General features: G+C 37.7%; 1 protein-coding gene across 7 annotated transcripts in view; it reads right to left on the bottom strand.

Moving 5' to 3' along the window:
- Positions 1 to 17,957, bottom strand: part of PFKFB4 (6-phosphofructo-2-kinase/fructose-2,6-biphosphatase 4) — a 91,296-nt gene that overhangs the window by 3,090 nt on the left and 70,249 nt on the right. For 4 of the 7 annotated variants that reach the window (XM_074958225.1, XM_074958226.1, XM_074958222.1 and 1 more), the window contains 3 exons: positions 15,911 to 16,040; positions 15,420 to 15,482; positions 9,381 to 9,445 (listed from right to left, as the gene is read on the bottom strand). In XM_074958225.1, the coding sequence (XP_074814326.1) occupies positions 9,381 to 9,445; positions 15,420 to 15,482; positions 15,911 to 16,040 (258 nt within the window). Of the gene's footprint in view, positions 1 to 1,508; positions 1,521 to 5,539; positions 5,626 to 9,380; positions 9,446 to 15,419; positions 15,483 to 15,910; positions 16,041 to 17,957 lie in introns of those variants that run through there. The other 3 variants (XM_074958224.1, XM_074958223.1, XM_074958227.1) reach the window with 3 other exon arrangements.

Raw genomic sequence — 17,957 nt, 5'->3', positions numbered from 1 at the left:
CACCAGCTGTTAAAACACTCTCATGCTGTCCACTGAGCATGTGTCTTATTAAGTTTATCTTTAAAGATGTGGTTCCTTGTCCACACTGTGCACTATGTCAGTTTACCTGGACCTGCACTCCTTGTACGAGCATAACCTCAGATACAGCCTTGCAAAGACTCCCAAGGAAAATGAGGTAGCACTATGCACTTAGCGATAACTGTCACACACCTCTGGGATTAGGTCCTGCTTGACTAAGATGGGGAAAATGGGTCAGGTCCCCGAGTTACTCACTTACTCATCCCCAAAATAGTAACTGTTCATGTTTCAAGTTTTATTAGCTAGTAGCGGATTTTATATTAACTGAAATGGAGTGAATTCATTTTTGTTGGTTTCTGCAGTCTTAGAGAAAGTGTTTTTTAATTAACTAACTATCTTCTCTGGTCTCACAAAACCAAGGTTACATTCAAGGTTATTTGCTGGATACGCAAAATGTAAATAAAACTGAAGGGTCTATTCTCCCCTCCCCACAAGCATACAATTACTGTTAGGGCATTAGATACTATCATTCATATTATGGGGATATGAGCCACCGCGTGGCATTTAGATGTGATTTTAAAACCACTTTTTCTACCATCTGACTCCAATACTGTCCCCAAAGCTGTTTGGATAGCATATGAAGTTTCTATACCACTCTAGTTTCACTCTGAAACCATATAAATTTTAACTGAGAAGTAACAAGTCTACAGAACTTGGGGAAGAAGATGGCAGAAAAGTTTTGCAAAGCGTTCTCTAATGTAAAGCCCTTTCTTTCAAGAACTCATCCTGTTTAAAAGAAAGAGGAAACCCCAGCTGCAAAGACCAGTGATGCCACAGGAAAAACTCCCGCTGGCTTTCCATCAGGCCTGTTATCAATGGATGGGAAACATAGCAGCTATTGTTGACTTTGCCACAGACCATCTCCCAGTTCTGTGTTTTAACCACAAAGCCACTCTCCTACTATAAACATTATAAACTACCTTTACTGCACATTCTATCTGAATTTGCTTTTATTACTGCACCTCAGATTTTCATGAATTGCACAAATTTCACCAGGAAAAAAAACGATCTTTCTATGTAGTCTAAAAAGATATTTGAACTTCTTTTTTGATTTTGTTTTGGTCTAAAGGGCAATGAGGGGGCAAAGCTATTGCAGTACAACTGTTAAATAATAAGAGCTGGCACTTTTAGTGGGTTTATCAAGCTCCTCCTCTACAGCACACACCCAGTCAATGACTTGATTTAATAAAAAAAATTAAAAAATGAGTTGAAAATTAATTTTGGGATGATTAGTTGCAAGCAACTCAGGTCTTTATTATACTTAATAGGATACTATCAAGTTACTGGAAAACAATTCATTTTCAAAAATAAGTTTAAACGTGTTTCAGGGTTCTACACCTGCCAATATGCCCAACAACCACAACTGCTAGTTAATTTTTGTGGTTTTAAACTCATATTTGCCTTTAAAAAATATTCTTGTTGATCTGTAAAAACCTACATTAATAAGAAGATATACAGTGACTTATACACAGAGGAAACAGCTAAACTGACTACACATAGAGTGCGGTCAAAAGCGCACACAGAAAAGTAATTGAAAAACAGATACATCCGTTTTTTCCTCTACCCTATTTCAGCAACAGAAATCTAGCTCTTACTTGTGAAAATGGTATGTAGAAAAAAAGCCTGATTTTTTCTCAAGTTGAGGGCACCCCCACTTTTTCTTTTTTAAAACCTCTCTATTTTAATTCATTCCCTTTATTTCAAATCAGCATTTATAGCATTGGATAGACATGGAGAATATTTTCTCACACACTCTGAAGTAGCTAAGGTTTCTGAAAAGACTACTCCCGGAGCCCTGATGACTTGTTGCAGGCTTTTTGACCTCCAGGCAGTGAATCTGTTCCTCTGCCCAGCAGAGAATCAAGAACAAGACCACCTTTCATTTCCATAAAATTGGGTAACATCCTGTACCTGGAAGATGTTTCAGTAAGGAATACCATCTTAAAACTGAGGAAGACAATGTGTGAGAGTGTGGTAAGTGAGGCCTGTTAGCTCACTGACTCTCCTTGCTGAAACAGTAAGCAAGCAGAACCTGAAGAGTTTACAGTCTAATCGGAGATGTGCCTGTAGGCTCAAGGGACTGGTTCCAATAATGTTATTAAAACTTGGTTAAGACTCAAGACTAGGGCAACGTATCTTAGAGGAGATTTGAGTCTCGTGAGAGAATTATGGAAACATCACTCTGTGAAAGTTAAGTTACTGGCAAGCCTGAAACCAAACCTTGAAACCCAACTAAGCCCATAAGGAATCCCTCCAGAGGAAATTCAATAGGTCATTCTGAAGACACTGAAAGCTGAACTCTTAATGGGATCAGGGGGTTCCAGGAGTTGAAGTGAGCATTTATGATCTTTTCAGAGACTCCTTTTTATTGAGGCAATAATCTCTTGTGCAACAAGCCAGCAGAGGCCAAATTCTGGAGAGAAGAGTGACTGCCCTGTTTCTGAGAGACTACAAAGGATTTGGAGTCAACACCTGTCTATGGATATTTGGCCTTTAGCAAGCCAATCCTTGAATGGTCACAAACGAGCAATGATGATGGTATTTGTTCAATCTGTCCATATTTTTCAGAATAACTTGAGCAACACTTGGATCAAAATGACACATCCATCAGGCTCTTGGGACTAAGTTATTGAAGGATTGTCTGTGTGGGTTGCCTGAGAGCCCCCCAGTATTGGCTGCAATATCTTGATGGCTGGGCATTTGCTATTGATTCAAAGAGATGGTAGGCAAGAAGCCAAATTCCAGGAAATCCCAGGGAAAATAAGAGGAGATCAAGAAGTTGTGGGAGTAGACTATATGCTGTACTAGATGGAGGCCTAAGAGAAAAAAGAGGAAGACATCTCTATCAGAAAGAGTGCAATGAGGGAGAAAGGATTTGGGCAGGGACAGGAAGGATAGCGTAGCTACACTGTCTGGTAATGAGAAGTTCTGGCCATAGTCCTAAATCTTCTAGGGATTCATCTCGGCTACCTATGGCAACCGTATCTGTGAGAGTAGATGGAACCAGGATGGGAGCGAGCTTAATAGTGTCTTTTTACTGGCAGGAATTGTGCAACTATTGAGACTGCCAAGATGGGCTTATGCCTGTCTCCGTATATACTTGGTCTGCAAGAAAAACGAGTCTGGAAGGAATGAAGTAGGGAGGACAGTATTTTTCAGAAAGAAGCCAGACAAGGAGTTGTTACATACACTGAATGCAGACACGGCCAGTTTACCACACACACAAAATAAAAATAAAAAAATACCAGACTAAATTTGTTAAAAGCATTCACATCCAAAACCCAAAAGGTAAAATAATACATAAAAATAAATGAAGAGTTCTTTTAAATCAGTGTACTGTAGCAGCTTAGTCACTATAACTAGCTGATTTCCCTTGGAGCTCTGTACAATCAGCCCTGGGTTAAAAATCCATTCTGTCCTCTACTAGGGCTTTCTCTAATGCTACAGTAACTGTAAACTGTTATTGAACCACTTACTCCATTGCCACACCCAGGCAGTTATACAAACTGAAAAAGTCCTCTTAGAACTACTTACTGACTCATACCTACACCTGCAGGATAGAAGTATTACAGGCATTAGACAGCAGAAGCAGCTTTAAGTTAACTTTGAATATATATTTACAATTGCATGGGATTCTCCTTAGCAATGGGCCACACTCCCTCTCATAGAATCAGAGTATCAGGGTTGGAAGGGACCTCAGGAGGTCATCTAGTCCAACCCCCTGCTCAAAGCAGGACCAATCCCCAACTAAATCATCTCTCTCATTTACTCACTATCTTGTTACTTTTCCACATCTCTGTTTTACATATCTAACTTCCCTGCAAACCTCTCAAGGATACCCATGGCAGCGACAGGAACAGAACCCAGGTCACTTGACTCCCAGTCTAATGTCCTATCCAGTGATACATGTTATCACCTGAAACTTCAAATTCTACACTAGGATTTTATCTGTACAACAGATTATTTGCAGGAGCCAGCTAGCTATCACTTAATCCGTATCACTATCGTATTTAGGAGTTCATAATGGGGTACATGACCTCAACAGTAAACATCAAAAAAAGCAAATAGTTAATTTCATCAAAATGCAAAATTTTTGTAAAAAATGTACAAGCTGGAGAAATAGACCTATTAACTGCACAAACAATTTACACATCAAGGGATTTGTGATATTCTTTTAGATGAAAAGCAATTGCTTAGAAAACAGCCTATTTTCCAAGATTCGATGCTATGAAAACAAAGCAGCCCCTGTTACTCAGACACTTCTAATTTATGTTAATTTGGTCTCTATCACCAAAAAACAGCAAGGTCACACTGCTACTCAAACTTTCAAATGAGCTACAGTCTCCTTTTGTACAGTGTGTAAAGGATTTTAGACACTGGCATGTTGCACTCTCTTGGTGAATGACTGCTTGACAATCAGTAGTAAACATGCCATCTTTCACACAAATGTTCTATTAATGCTTCGGGAAGTGTGTGCACCCATTTTGACCAGGACAACCTCCAGCCAACCTTTTTTTTTTTTTTTTTTTTTTTTTTTTTTTTTTTTAAGTATAAATTAAAATCTAGGTACAAACTAATCTGAAATGGCCATTGCCCTTTGTATTGTAATGTACCCAAGGAAAGCTCTGACAAGATGTATGCACTATTGCCATGAAGACTCAAAGGTCACCCACATATGTGCTAGGAGCAGCATACTACTAAGAATAAGTGTGGCTGCTGCTTGCCAGACCATGAATAGGGAACTTTAAGATTCTGTGTTTCTATATTAATTCCTAAACAAAAGAAACCAAATGAAAATTGTTACTATGTGCACAGAGAACTCTGCCATCCACCCAATGCAGAAATATATTTTAAGAAAAACCACACACATGAAACTACTCATATACTTCTCCTCATTATGTTTGAAGTCTGGAATAAAATAAGCTTCAACTTGCTCACCTCCTCTCCAAATATAGATCATTAAAGAGTTTGGTAATCTAGCAGATCTACCACACTAGCACTATGGAACAGTAGAACTAAATTTTTTGCTAACTATGGAAATGTTATTTTCTGCTACATTTAACAGTCCAATCACTCCCAAGGTCAGGGAAACAAGTACTACTTGTGCCCAGCTTGTGCTTATCACACACAGTATGTTATGCATCGTAGCTTTCAGACTTCATCTAAAGTCCAACAGTTACTGGACCTAAAAAAAAATCAATTTAAAAAAATAAAGCTGCAAGATCACAGGATTACAGAAATCTTAAAAAAAAAAAAAAAAAAGGCAAACAACAGCCAATTAAGATTCAACAATTTATCCACAGTGAATTAGTATAATACAGTTTCACTTTGCCTGGACAATTTTAGACGTTATGTGCTGTACAATGATTTAAATATTATTTTTGTAATTGATTTCAAAGTGATTGGAATGATTTTTTTTTAAGATGTATTTTAAAGTAATATGATGAAAACAGCACCACACATTTGATAGCTGATCTGGACACAGGTTCACTGGTGAGCAGGGACTGTTACAAGGGCTTCCTCAGGAGGTCTGGAAATGTCTACATTCTGCATAATAATAAAAATACAGAGGAGAATATTTATCATGCAGCAATAAGCAGCAGTAAAATATCAATCAGCTTCCTTCACAAGTACACAGCTGCACTTCAACAAAAGATTTTTCACTCAGAAAATTCAGTGAAGTAACAGCTTTTTAATGCATTAGTACATACAACAGTACAACTTATATAAAATAACTATCAATCCTACATAAATCTTATTGCTAACATTTCAGTTATTCACATGTAGAGGATTCCTATTATAGTCCCCAATCAGGAAAACTCTTAAGCATGTGCTTAAATCTATTCCTACCCAGGAAAACCACTGAGAACATACTTGATTTCAATGGGAGTTGAGTGTGTAAACTGCTTTCCCTGAATAGCAATACTTTCCTGAACTGGAGCCATACACTGCATTTCCATAGCATGATCTTCACTTTACTTGTAATATAGCTAGTTTAGAATACAAAAACTACACCTGATGCGGTGAGTTATGACAAAATCCCTCCAAGACTAAAATGGTAAGTTTGCAACCTATGGGTAGACATCTGATTATTTTGCACAAGTTACACAGCATTGCCCATGTTCAATGCAGCACGCGTTCAAAGGGTAGACAGTTTAGCTGATAAGCTTGATGTTGGCTGCACCCATGCAGCTCAAGTTGGGGGCTTACAACAGTATCACCAAATTCAAACATAAAGTACCTGCTAACCTAGTACCCTCCCTACTGCTTTAAATAAAAACCAAGTGATGTGCATTCAGGTTCAGTTTGAAAGATCAATTCATTCTTCAAACCAAAGAAAATTCAATTCCAAAAATATTTTTTCCATTTAAAAAAAAAAAAAAAAAAGCCTTTGGGCAGTTGGGTTACATGTTTCTTTCTTTGTTCACCTCCCTGATTCTGTGTTAGGCGGAGCAAATTTCTCTTTTCTTTTTACGATAAAAACTGAATTAACTCAGCCTAAAATGAGTTTTCGCAATGAATCACCATCCTATCTCTAATTTATGGACTAAGATGTAGCAAAGGAAACAGATTTTACTGCCAGACAAAAGGCATTAAACTTGCTTTCTGAAATAAAATCCAAAACATCAGAGAGAGAACTGAAATGATTGTTGAAGTAGTTCCATAAGATTTATTATGGGAAAAAACAAAGATCACTCCTCCTTCATCCTACCCAGATAGAGACCGAAGTCATTACAAATCTGATGCTACTGTACATGAACAGTCAGATCTGCAGTCCAGATTCAGATAGATTATCTTTATTATAGAAAACATAGGAAAGTCAGTTATTCTACTCCTTTATACGTATTTCTGCAATGTAAAAATGACAGTCTTGAATTCTTCTTAGAGTACATAAAGTATTTTAAAACAGTTTTTTCAACATCTGCTATGCACTGTAGCATGCCTTATGTATTGATATGGAATTTATATCTAAGAGGCGCACACAGTACAATTATTAGGAAAGCAGTTTGTTTTATATTTTATTACATGTAATGGTAATTTTTTAAAATTAAATACTGTAGCTGTTCAGGTTTAATAAAGAGCTAATACATTTAATAAAATTAGATTTTACGTAGCAGTTACCATTTACACAGACAGCATAAAGGAAATATTGTATTCTCTAATACCACACTTTAATCCTGACCTAATCAACTTAGCCCTTCATCCTTCCTAGTTAGTTTAACTGTATATTATGAAGTTTACTCAGTGTGGGTCTTTCAGAAGACATCTCAAGTACAGGTCCCGCCTGTGACTCTCTATGGGTAATAAAATCCCCATGGGTCTTCCCTGAAAAAAACCTCAGGTTTACCCTGCTATCCTTTGCCAAACTTTTCCACTAGTCTCACTACTGTACAGTTGTTGCCTGACTTCTGCCCTTCTCCCCAAACATGATTACATTTCAGCAGTACCAGATGTGTAGTTTGAGAAGCATTTCAGGTCAAAGGGTGCTAAGTAACAGCATTTGGTGCTCAGGTACACCTATTTATAACATTCAGAACTAATGCAGTGACTCAACAGGTTCTCTTCCCAAATAAACATTTTTAATAAGCTAACATCATAATGAATATTCCCAATAGCAATTTCCTGGAAATACGTGGCAAGCTGTAAGACACTGTGGCAAACTGAGGTTAATCAGCAGCTCTTCATCTGAACTGCAGGAGACAGTCATTTGGATCATCACTGAAAAAAAGTCATGGCTTGAAAATAAGGATATTCACAAAGACGCACATAGGGATGTCATTTTGGCGGTAAACAACATGTTCAATTCGTCAGAATTGTTTAATATTCCATCTGATGGGTGAGGTGAAGTGTTTACCAGAAAGCATCCCACTATTTACACTGTTCCTATTAAGTGGCTTTCAGCATAATATGCAAGCTGCGCCAAGAGGAATAGATTAAAATCTGGCAAAATGTAACACATGAAGGGAAAGAAGAAATGAAAGCGGTGAAGCATAAACATGGTAAAAAACATACATAATGAAAGCACTTGACAAGAATCGCTACTAAAGCCAATGTTTGTCAACTCAGTGTAACCAAGACCATAAAACTTCTTACATACAAAAACTCGTATCTTCACACACACACAAGGCCCTGATCACCACCACAAATCTCAACTTCTCACTATAATATAAATTGACTATACTGCACTAATGGATTCGCCTCAACTCTGCCCACATCATTCCTTGCAATGGTAGCCAATTTACTTCAAGGGAGACTTAAGGAGTAGACACAAAAGCTAGTAGCATAAGCACCATGCTCATCAAGTTTGGGTAAACTTTTATAATCCATCAATGGCAGAGCCTTTTGGGAGTAATATGGTCAACCCAAACTCATGTCACTACAGAATGCTATGGCACCACACAGCATCTCATACTCTGATACAGCAAGAATGCAATAAGTTACCACAAACCTGACTTCCTAACTCTGCTGACACATTACACACATACAAGCCACTGGAGGGGGGTATACGGGTTGACCTTGACTAGCTACATCCAAACTAAGAATTTTACACTGAGATATCTGAAGTTAGGTATCTCAGTGAAAAAACACCCCTATCTTCTGCCGTGAAAAAATGAAGTCTGAGTTGGCTGGGCTTGCTTTGAGGTGGTCAAGATGATAGGTATAAAAACACTCATTCCTTCTCTGTGCTAGTGTTCCCACCGTTGGCTAGCATTGCTAAAAATTCTCAGTATAGACAAAGCCCTGTAATTGCAGTCAGCCTAAAGCAAGACAGGCTTCATTAATCCCTACTACCACCAGCTCTTGCACATTTTAGAAATGCATGGGGGACTATGCCAATTCCAAAGTGGAAAAAGAGCTCAATCAAAATTTTCCTCTAATGTTTAAAATACATTATCATGCACTTGTAAGTGAAATAGATACATGATAAGTTAGTTCATAACAGACTGAATAGCTTATACATTGCTTTGATCATTACTAAGTCTTTGGCATTTGTCTTTTCTAACATAAAAATATAAAAGGCATTGACTTAAAAGCACTATGTACACACAGTTGATATTTCTGAATGCAAGAGCCAGAGTTTACCTTTATGTCTGAAATGTAAAATTTATTTTCACAAATTTATCTAGCAAACAATACCCAGATGAGTAACGTACTGGTTACACAAAGTTGGTGTGCAAAGTTAAATATGCTCAGCAACTGTAGCAAATTAATTGTAAATGTGGGTAACAGACTTTTTTTTTATGATAATCATCTCAGAAAATGCAACGCATTAAGGTATTTGTATTGAACACTTGTCCTACCTCTGGTTTATCTCTGTGTGTGTTTACAGCTTCAATGTTCAGGAATATAGATTCCACCTTACAACCTGTTGACAAAAATTAACCCGATAAGCACTCAATGTTTCTAAAACTGTGTTGCCTTTTTAAAAAAGTTACAGTAAATATGTGATCTAACTTTAAAAGATTGTTCCCTGTCCTTTCCTCCACCTCTTGGCTTTCACTTGGAATTCCTTTGCTAAGTTCTGATTGTCCTTGGCCTCACAATGAACCAACCCCAGTGGATTTAATATTTATCCCAGTTTGGTGATTAATCCAGTTCTCACTCTCTTCAACCTCACATTCTTCTTATTACTTTTAACAAGACAGGGAAACTAAGTAATTCGCTTTGTTCAAAAACCCTCAAAAATGATGCTAGGCATACACACAATCATAAAATTTCACATCCACTTCTGTTTTCTGGGATATTTTTAGCCTTAGCATCACACTGTAATGCAGAAGATAAATACTGACCTCAAACTTTTAATAACAGTGAATGTGACCGAATGCATGTATATTACAGATATTTAAAAGCCTACATTACTAAGGCTGGCACAGGCAAGTCTATTAAATTATTATTAAATTTACCTAACATTTTAACATTTATATAAATGGAAATCTAAAGCTAACCTCTGGGGAGAAGCCAATTTTTTTTTCCATTGGATGAGCCAGCAAGCTCAGAGAAAGTAGGAAAGCCATATTTGTCTCTCATGCTGGACTGGTTTTAACAGAAGCCTCCAGCAAAAATTGATCCATTTACAGACTAGTGACTATCCCATGCATTAAAAATAAAATGATTGTTTGCAGACAGCAAAGCTGATACGGCCCAGAATGGAGTGAATTTACCCACCTGTCCTTATGTCGAAGACACAGAAGAAACTCACTAAATCACTTGCCACTAATCTGCACTCTCCGTAATTTGGTGGTCTGTCCTCACTCCTCAGCAATGTTTAATAACCAAGGGCTGTAGTTCAGGTCTCATATTACTATGACATCATTATTTTTATGAAATATACTACAAAATATCTATTAGTATATGCTCTGAAACCTCACACAACATTAAAGCAAAGTACCATCTGTGATGCATTATTATATGTTTCTAATTAGTCTGTTCACTTACTAATTACAGTGAATCAGATAAGTTATAATGTATTCTTTCCCCAAATGCAAGTCAAGCAGAAATCCACTTTACTTCCAAAAATTAAAGCTACATCCACAGTCAGTATGGTACAAATTTGTACCATTCCTTAGAGGAGGATCTTTTTTTTTTTTTTACTAATATTGAGAAACCCATTTACAACTAGCAATGAGAGAAAAAACTGGGCCAGATGGCCATATCCTGCAGAAAAGCCCATTAAAAGGGGCTGCGGTGAAACTCTGTTCCTCAAGGGAGAACCTTATTAGTTTTTCCACTGGCATGCTCGTCCCCACACACAAGCAACAAAGAGTTCAAACCCCTGAGATTTACTCCTGTGGGAATTCTGCACCACTGTGCACATGCTGAATACATGTTCCCTGCAGAAAATACATTCTGCTGGAGAGGTGCTGCAGTTACACATTTTTCCCACCAAGGGCTGCTCTGGCACCCGAACAGAAGGCAACTGCTTCTGGGTGGGAGCAGCCCTGTGCCAATAAGGGGGGAGAAAAGGCTGTGTTCCACACAGCGCCCTACCCCTGGGGCCAGGTGAGGAGGCACAGAACATGGAAGTGGATGGACAGAGCGGGGCACATGGGGCTGCTGACAGACTGGGGTTCAGAAGGGCTATTAGGGGGACAGACTGGGGCAGGGGCTGAATGGGAGTGAGGATGCAGGGGTACATGGGGATGGGAAAGGAGTGGTGGCTGAGTGAGGGTGCAAGGACACATGGAGATGGGGGAAGGTGGTGGCTGAGTAGGGGTGCAGGGCCACATGAGGACAGGGGGATGAGGGGTGGCTGAGTGAGGGTGCAGGGCCATATGGAGACAGGGGGTGCAGGGACACATGCGGATGGGGCAGATGTGATTGAATGGGAAAGGCTAGGAGTCAGCCAGGGTCTGCATAGGTGAGGCTCCCCAACAATCCCTCCCCCCAAAAAACAAACTGTTCCATACTTCTCCCACCCACACCCAACAGCCCTCCAGGTTCACTCCCAGGCCTCTTTCCAGCAATTACTTCCCTCTCCCTTAGCTCCTCCATTACTCCTGACTCCCCCAAGCCTTTGCATTGTTTCTGAGGGGTGCAGGAAATACATTTCTGTGTGGTAGTTTAAATGAATTATTATTTAAAGTTCTGTATCAATATAACTAGTAAGGAATCTATTTGTCAAAAAACATTTTCTGAATTTTTGTTGTCTGTATTGTTACAGACATACTTGTTGACAGGTATTTTTAAATAAATTACCAAAATAATTGAAACTGGTGTGATTATATTGTGCTCTGTTGACAAATAAAAAAATGCAGAATTTTAAAATATTGTGCACAGAATTTTTAATGGTTTGGCACAAAATCCCCTCAGGAGTAATATGTGCAGCTGTTGGGGAACTGTTCGATTCCAAAACTATTTCCACAGAGATTTCTGAACCGTCTGTCCCCTTGCCATTAACTGAGAGATTCTCTCAGGGCCCCAGCCTTGTCTCCTTAAGGGGGGTTCCAAAAGCACAGAGTTTTGTATATAAGTTAATATAGCATCAGATGGTTAACTTTGAAGCAGATGGCTCAGAGTGGGTGGTAGGGGAGTGTTAAGATAATAAGCATAGCCCATCTGTCCATCCCCACCAGTCACTAGGGATGAACAAGTAGGATTCTTGGGGAATGATCTAACACATAGCAAGTAATTATGGGAACATAGTACATACATAACATAGTACAACTACACTTGTAAGAAAGGGTCTAAGACAGTAAGTTCAAAGCACTAGGTAATGGCAACTTACTAGGGGACAAAGGTTTCCCAAACACATGAAACACACATGGGTATTACATATCTCATGCTTTTTCATATCTTGTCTCATGGAATCCAAGTGACATATCAATATTAGATTCCCAGAAACATTAGCGAATGAAAATATTTATATATTTTAACTTCTGAAGACAAATTTCTTGAGGACAATTACAAATTTGCCAAATTTCATGGTTTCAGTTGGTGAAAATACTAAAAAATAGGTTATGCTGCACCTATCAATCTCACAAATACAAAAATTCCTCTTCATAAGCACAGCCTTCCTCCTATTTTAGTCAGTAGGAGCTGAAGTGGGGTCTCACTGTTAATTCTGTTTTCATATCTGGTATCTTAAAACACTGTTAATATCATTCAGGTCCAATGTCCAAATACAGACTACAAAGTACCCAAAATCACTTAACAGTTCAGTACAATTTCTATATGAAACACTAGAATAGTTTGGGACTGGTAACTTGTACAAGATGCCTTCCTTCTCCGTTAAGATATTTTTAAATACCAGAACCCCCAGCACATCTGCCTTGCAACTTGTTATAAATGATTTTGGACACCAGGTGTCACTAAAGTGAAGGTTTCAGAGTAACAGCCGTGTTAGTCTGTATTCGCAAAAAGAAAAGGAGTACTTGTGGCACCTTAGAGACTAACCAATTTATTTGAGCATAAGCTTTCGTGAGCTACAAGTGAGCTGTAGCTCACGAAAGCTTATGCTCAAATAAATTGGTTAGTCTCTAAGGTGCCACAAGTACTCCTTTTCTTTTTACTAAAGTGAAGAGTTCTCTTAGCTTGTTTAAAAAGCAAGAATATTTTAGATCATTGTTATGAAGTCTGTAAAAATCTCTTTTTTTTTTTTCCAGATATGAATTCCCCTAGTTTTTAAACAGCTATTTCCTTAATCTTACTTAGACCTGAACAGAAGCTAATTTGGATTTGTTTTTGTTTAAATTGGTATAAACACAATTTATATATATATATATATATATATATATATATATATATATTGTTTAGCCTTTGCCATTTGAATTCCATTGTGTAGCTAAATTGGCAAATGATTTTTTGGTAACTCATTCCCAGATAAATCATGAGAAATTTCTCTCCATCTACAATTAACCTTCTGAACAGTGGATTAGCCATCACAGTGCACAATTAAACAATTATTCTAAGGACAATGTAATGAAGCACATTAAAATAAGACGTGCTGAATTAGGGTTGAGATGCACTTCAGAATCTAAGTAGTGATGAGTTTCTGAAAAGCCACTCCAATTAGAAATTATTGAATTTTATTTCTTGTATTCTGCAGACTTCTGGTAAATCTAAGAGTTTAGATTTGCTGAAATACAATCTAACAGTAATAATTGTTAATGAAGAGTTTTACAGAAAGTGGGGACACAGCCAGGAAAAAAGAAAAAAATATATTTTTCTTTAAAAGGAGGGACCACAAATAAATATCTCAGAAAAAACAAACAACCAGCAGACTCTTTGGGGGTAAAAGTTTGACAATTACCAAACTCCCATTTTATAAGCAACCTTCAGAATTTCACTTGCTTATTTTTAATTAGCAGTGGTATTAAATCAGTGCCCAGAGGACCCAACCAGCATTGGGGTCCCCTAGAGCTGTGTAGAACTGATCAATGAAATTGTTTTTAATTGTTCACTTTATTAATATAACTTTGTAAGCAAAGTTTTATGAATGAAACAACATTCATTCATAAAACCAGTTACCGCAATAACTGGCTAATTGAGTTTCACTTTCAATCCAATTGCTGCTTAACTCGCTGAAACTTACATTGTTTCAACATTGTAACTTCTGTTCACTGTTTGCCATTCCTTACACTTGTCCATACTGTAACTCAAACTCCATCTTAACTTGTCCCAAACTCCATTTTAAAATGCTCACTTCATTTTGTAAAAGCTTGCTGCAACCTTCATTTTTGCAAAACCCTGCTGTAATCTTAGTTTAGTTTAGTTTAGATGTGTGAATGAGGTATGTATGGACGATGGAATCAACCTCCAGCCCCAGCCTGTCCTGACGAAATGAAGTGTAAACACCCAACGGCTGAAGATGCAGACAACAGCCCTGACAAAGTAAGAGGAGTCCACCCTCAAAAGAAAAGAACAAAAGTACAATTGAAGAAACATCAAAGCCAGGTTCTCAGCTGAAAATCATGTCTGCAATTGACAGGTGATCAATCACACCGAACCCAGAGGCAGCGTGACACAGCAAGACCTATAGACTCTGGATTCAAACTAAAGCCTACAAAAAGGATGGGGGAGATGGAAGACTTTGAAGGGTAACATTCTGCTGCCAACATGGAAGGGCATCGGTGCATGCCCAACAGAGACTCAGCTCTTCCTTGTGCCCGGCTTTCCTGGCCAGTTAGCCACCACAAGCTACGAACCCAAGCCACGAACTCAAGCTACATTCAGGACTGGTAACTATACAGCAGCTGCAGAACCTGTGTGTGTGTATGAACGAACGTGCGAATGATTGTGAAACTGATTGAAATGTTATAGCTATAACTGACTGCCTACTATGATTCTTTTCGTATTCACAATAAATGTGACATTTTGTCTTATCCCCTCTAATAAGATCCTGCTGGTTTTCATTTTATTGGTATAACAGCTGGCACAGTACAAACATAGTCAAGGTGTGCTTGCTGGTGAAGTTGGTGAAATATCATCTGGACTAAATTAATGAATACACAAGAAAGTGTCCACCTACACACACTAATTGGTATTTTCATATCTCCGTTATTATACACTTTTCTGCTGTAATCAAAACCCACAAATACATATATGCACACTCCCATTAATTTAGAAGGGAGTTATATATGCATATATAAGGGAAGAATTTGGCCTTCAGCATTTATACATTTAACTATTTATTTTTCCAGTAAAGGAAATTTGTAAAGATGTTTTATGAAAAAAAGTGTTTTGACTAAATAATTTTATTGATATTGGGAAAGAAAATTAAATAAGGACTTCTCCCTAAACTTATACTGGAAAGGACTTCACTTTATGTATCTTTACTTTAATAAAATCAAGGGTGGAATTTGATAATAGCATGTTTACAAAAACAAAATGTTTTAACTTACCATAAGCCACTGGGGTTAGCTTTAAGACACTATGGAGTGGGCACTTGAGATAAGGCAGTTGTTCTGAGAAATTGAAAAACAAAAATACATATGAAACACTGGGAACAAGAAAATTCACTGAGCTGTAGTGTTTGTTATTTTAAAACTATTTAAAAAGCTTTTCTTCCTAAGTGACACTAAGACCTGTTTTTTGGTGGGGCAGAAAAACATTTGTGTATTCAAAGACAGAAACTGTTAAATATAAATCACACACCAGGCATGCAGAAATATAGGTAGGTCATCCATGAAAAAAAATTCCACTTGCCCATTCACCCAGGGGAAGTAACCTTTAATGGGCAAGTGAATTATCACGTTAGAATTTGCTATGACATTAGCATGGCATCAAGAGAAGGGTGAGCTTTGTGCCTGGGCTGCATAAGTTGCCAAGACCATTTGCAAGGCTAAGGTGGACCCATTGTATTAAAACATCAATATTGATTAAGGGCATATACCTGCAGTCTTGTCCAGAAAGTAAGCAAGCAGACAGCGCATAACTGCTTGGTGACATATAACAAGCACATTTTCCTGCCTTTCCAGCTCCATAATTACGGGCTCCAATCTCTGAACAAGATCTTCATATGACTGGAAAACAAAAGCATATTGAGCAGTCAGAGGCTCACTTAGGCAGGAATTACTGCACAGTCAGAAGAAACAACTAATGCTAGTTGTCTTATAAACATTTTATTAAGACAGGATATTGACCAGAAAGGAGGTCTACATCTATAAAGTGCACTCTGCGAAAGAAAAATAAAAAAGTTTACAATTTTTTACGCTGTAGAGGAAGTGGTTTACTCATTAGCCATTATCTCTGGAGCCAAATTATCCCTCAACCCTCTCAAATATAGAATTTTACCATTTATCTTAATATTCCCTCAATTTGCACGAACATCTATACTTTGATGTACTCTTACTCATACTTTTTTTGGTTAGTTTGTTTTTTAAATTCAGTTTCCCATTCATGGGTTATCCTGTGCTGGTAATTTATGGCCTGATCCCTCCAATGGGAAAGTACCATACTTTTCATTATTAATTTGGTTCCTAAGTTCTCTTCCATCTTAAATTTTTTTACTCCAATTCAGAAAAGCATCTTTCTTCAGGAAAGCATTTAAGCATGCCAACTTGAAGTCAATGCAACTTTAGCATGTGTTCAAAGTGGTTAAATGCTGTATTAACTGAAGCACACACTAAGGAAGATGAACAAAAGTCAAGGGTGTTTTCGTTTCTTTGTTATTCTCCAAGTTTCTGGATTGTGTCAGCTCAATAAAACTAAAAATTAAAAAACCCTAAGCTTTGCCTCATCTTAGGTAATCTCTACACTAGCACTTTTGTCGGGAAAACTTTTGTTGGTCGGGGTGTGAAAACACACACACACACACACACACCCACCCACCCACCCCCCAGGCCCTGACCAACATAAGTTTCAGTGACAGAAGCGCCGACATAGCTACTACTGCTTGTTTTGGGTGGTTTAATTATCGTCAGCACAGAGCAGCTACACGGGAGATCTTACAGTGATGCAGCTGCAGCGGTATGGCTTGTGCTACTGTTAAGGTCTCTAGTGTAGACATAGCAGTCAGTTAACACCATAACCCTTCCTATTTGGGTCATCTTATCCACAATTATTTAACTTCCACAAGAAGATCATGAGGGTGATAACATTTAGGTAGCTGCACTATATTGGCCTTTAAATAAATAAATAAAAAGTTTAGAGTCTGACCTAGATGACTATTTAAACAAAAACATATACCTTTTAACCTGTAAGTTACCAGTGAGTAGTGACTAAAACTTGTTTTCATCTGATGTCCATTTGTTGATCTTCTACCCATATTACACACAAAAATAAATAATAAAAACAATTAAAAATAGTAAATTTACTATTAAAACAACTCCCACTCTACTAAGACAATCGAAGAGCCTGGGTACTGTATAGCAAAGGAGACAACTCTCAAAGAATAGCGTATTAGATTAATTTCTAAAAAACCTCCAATTTCACAGAGAATGACAGCCCTAATTGCGATTGTTGATTTGAACACTCTATAGAAAAGATAACATTGTCTATCAAACTCTATACACCTTTTTCACAGAAGCTACCCTGTCACCTCTAAAAGGCTGTCTCTCAAGTTGACTGTTACAAGCACACTGACAAGACACTATAAGGAAACTTTGATTGCCACCACCCACTCTGTACCTGCTGCTTTCTCAAGCAATGAATTCACACACATAAATATCTTTAATAGTTCTTGTGAGTATGATAAAGCTAAAATATAAATGGCATGAACTGTCTACCACTTTATATATTTTGATTTTGGCAACAGTAATACTGAATATATTCCAACCTGGTAATATTGAATGACTCAGCTTTGCTGTTATCACCAACAAATACATTTATTTTGAGAAATTAACAAAATAGATTAATCACTAAGAGCAATGAGACAGTTTGAAATGTTTGTTAATCTTTCAGAGGAAGCACTGATGTAAAAAACCAACAGTCCTTGTTTG

The sequence above is a fragment of the Natator depressus genome, chromosome 7 (genome assembly GCF_965152275.1).
Source record: "Natator depressus isolate rNatDep1 chromosome 7, rNatDep2.hap1, whole genome shotgun sequence".
NCBI classification, from domain to species: domain Eukaryota; kingdom Metazoa; phylum Chordata; order Testudines; family Cheloniidae; genus Natator; species Natator depressus.
The sequence above is the reverse complement of the archived record's forward strand: the minus strand, read 5'-3'. Positions and strand labels throughout refer to the sequence as shown.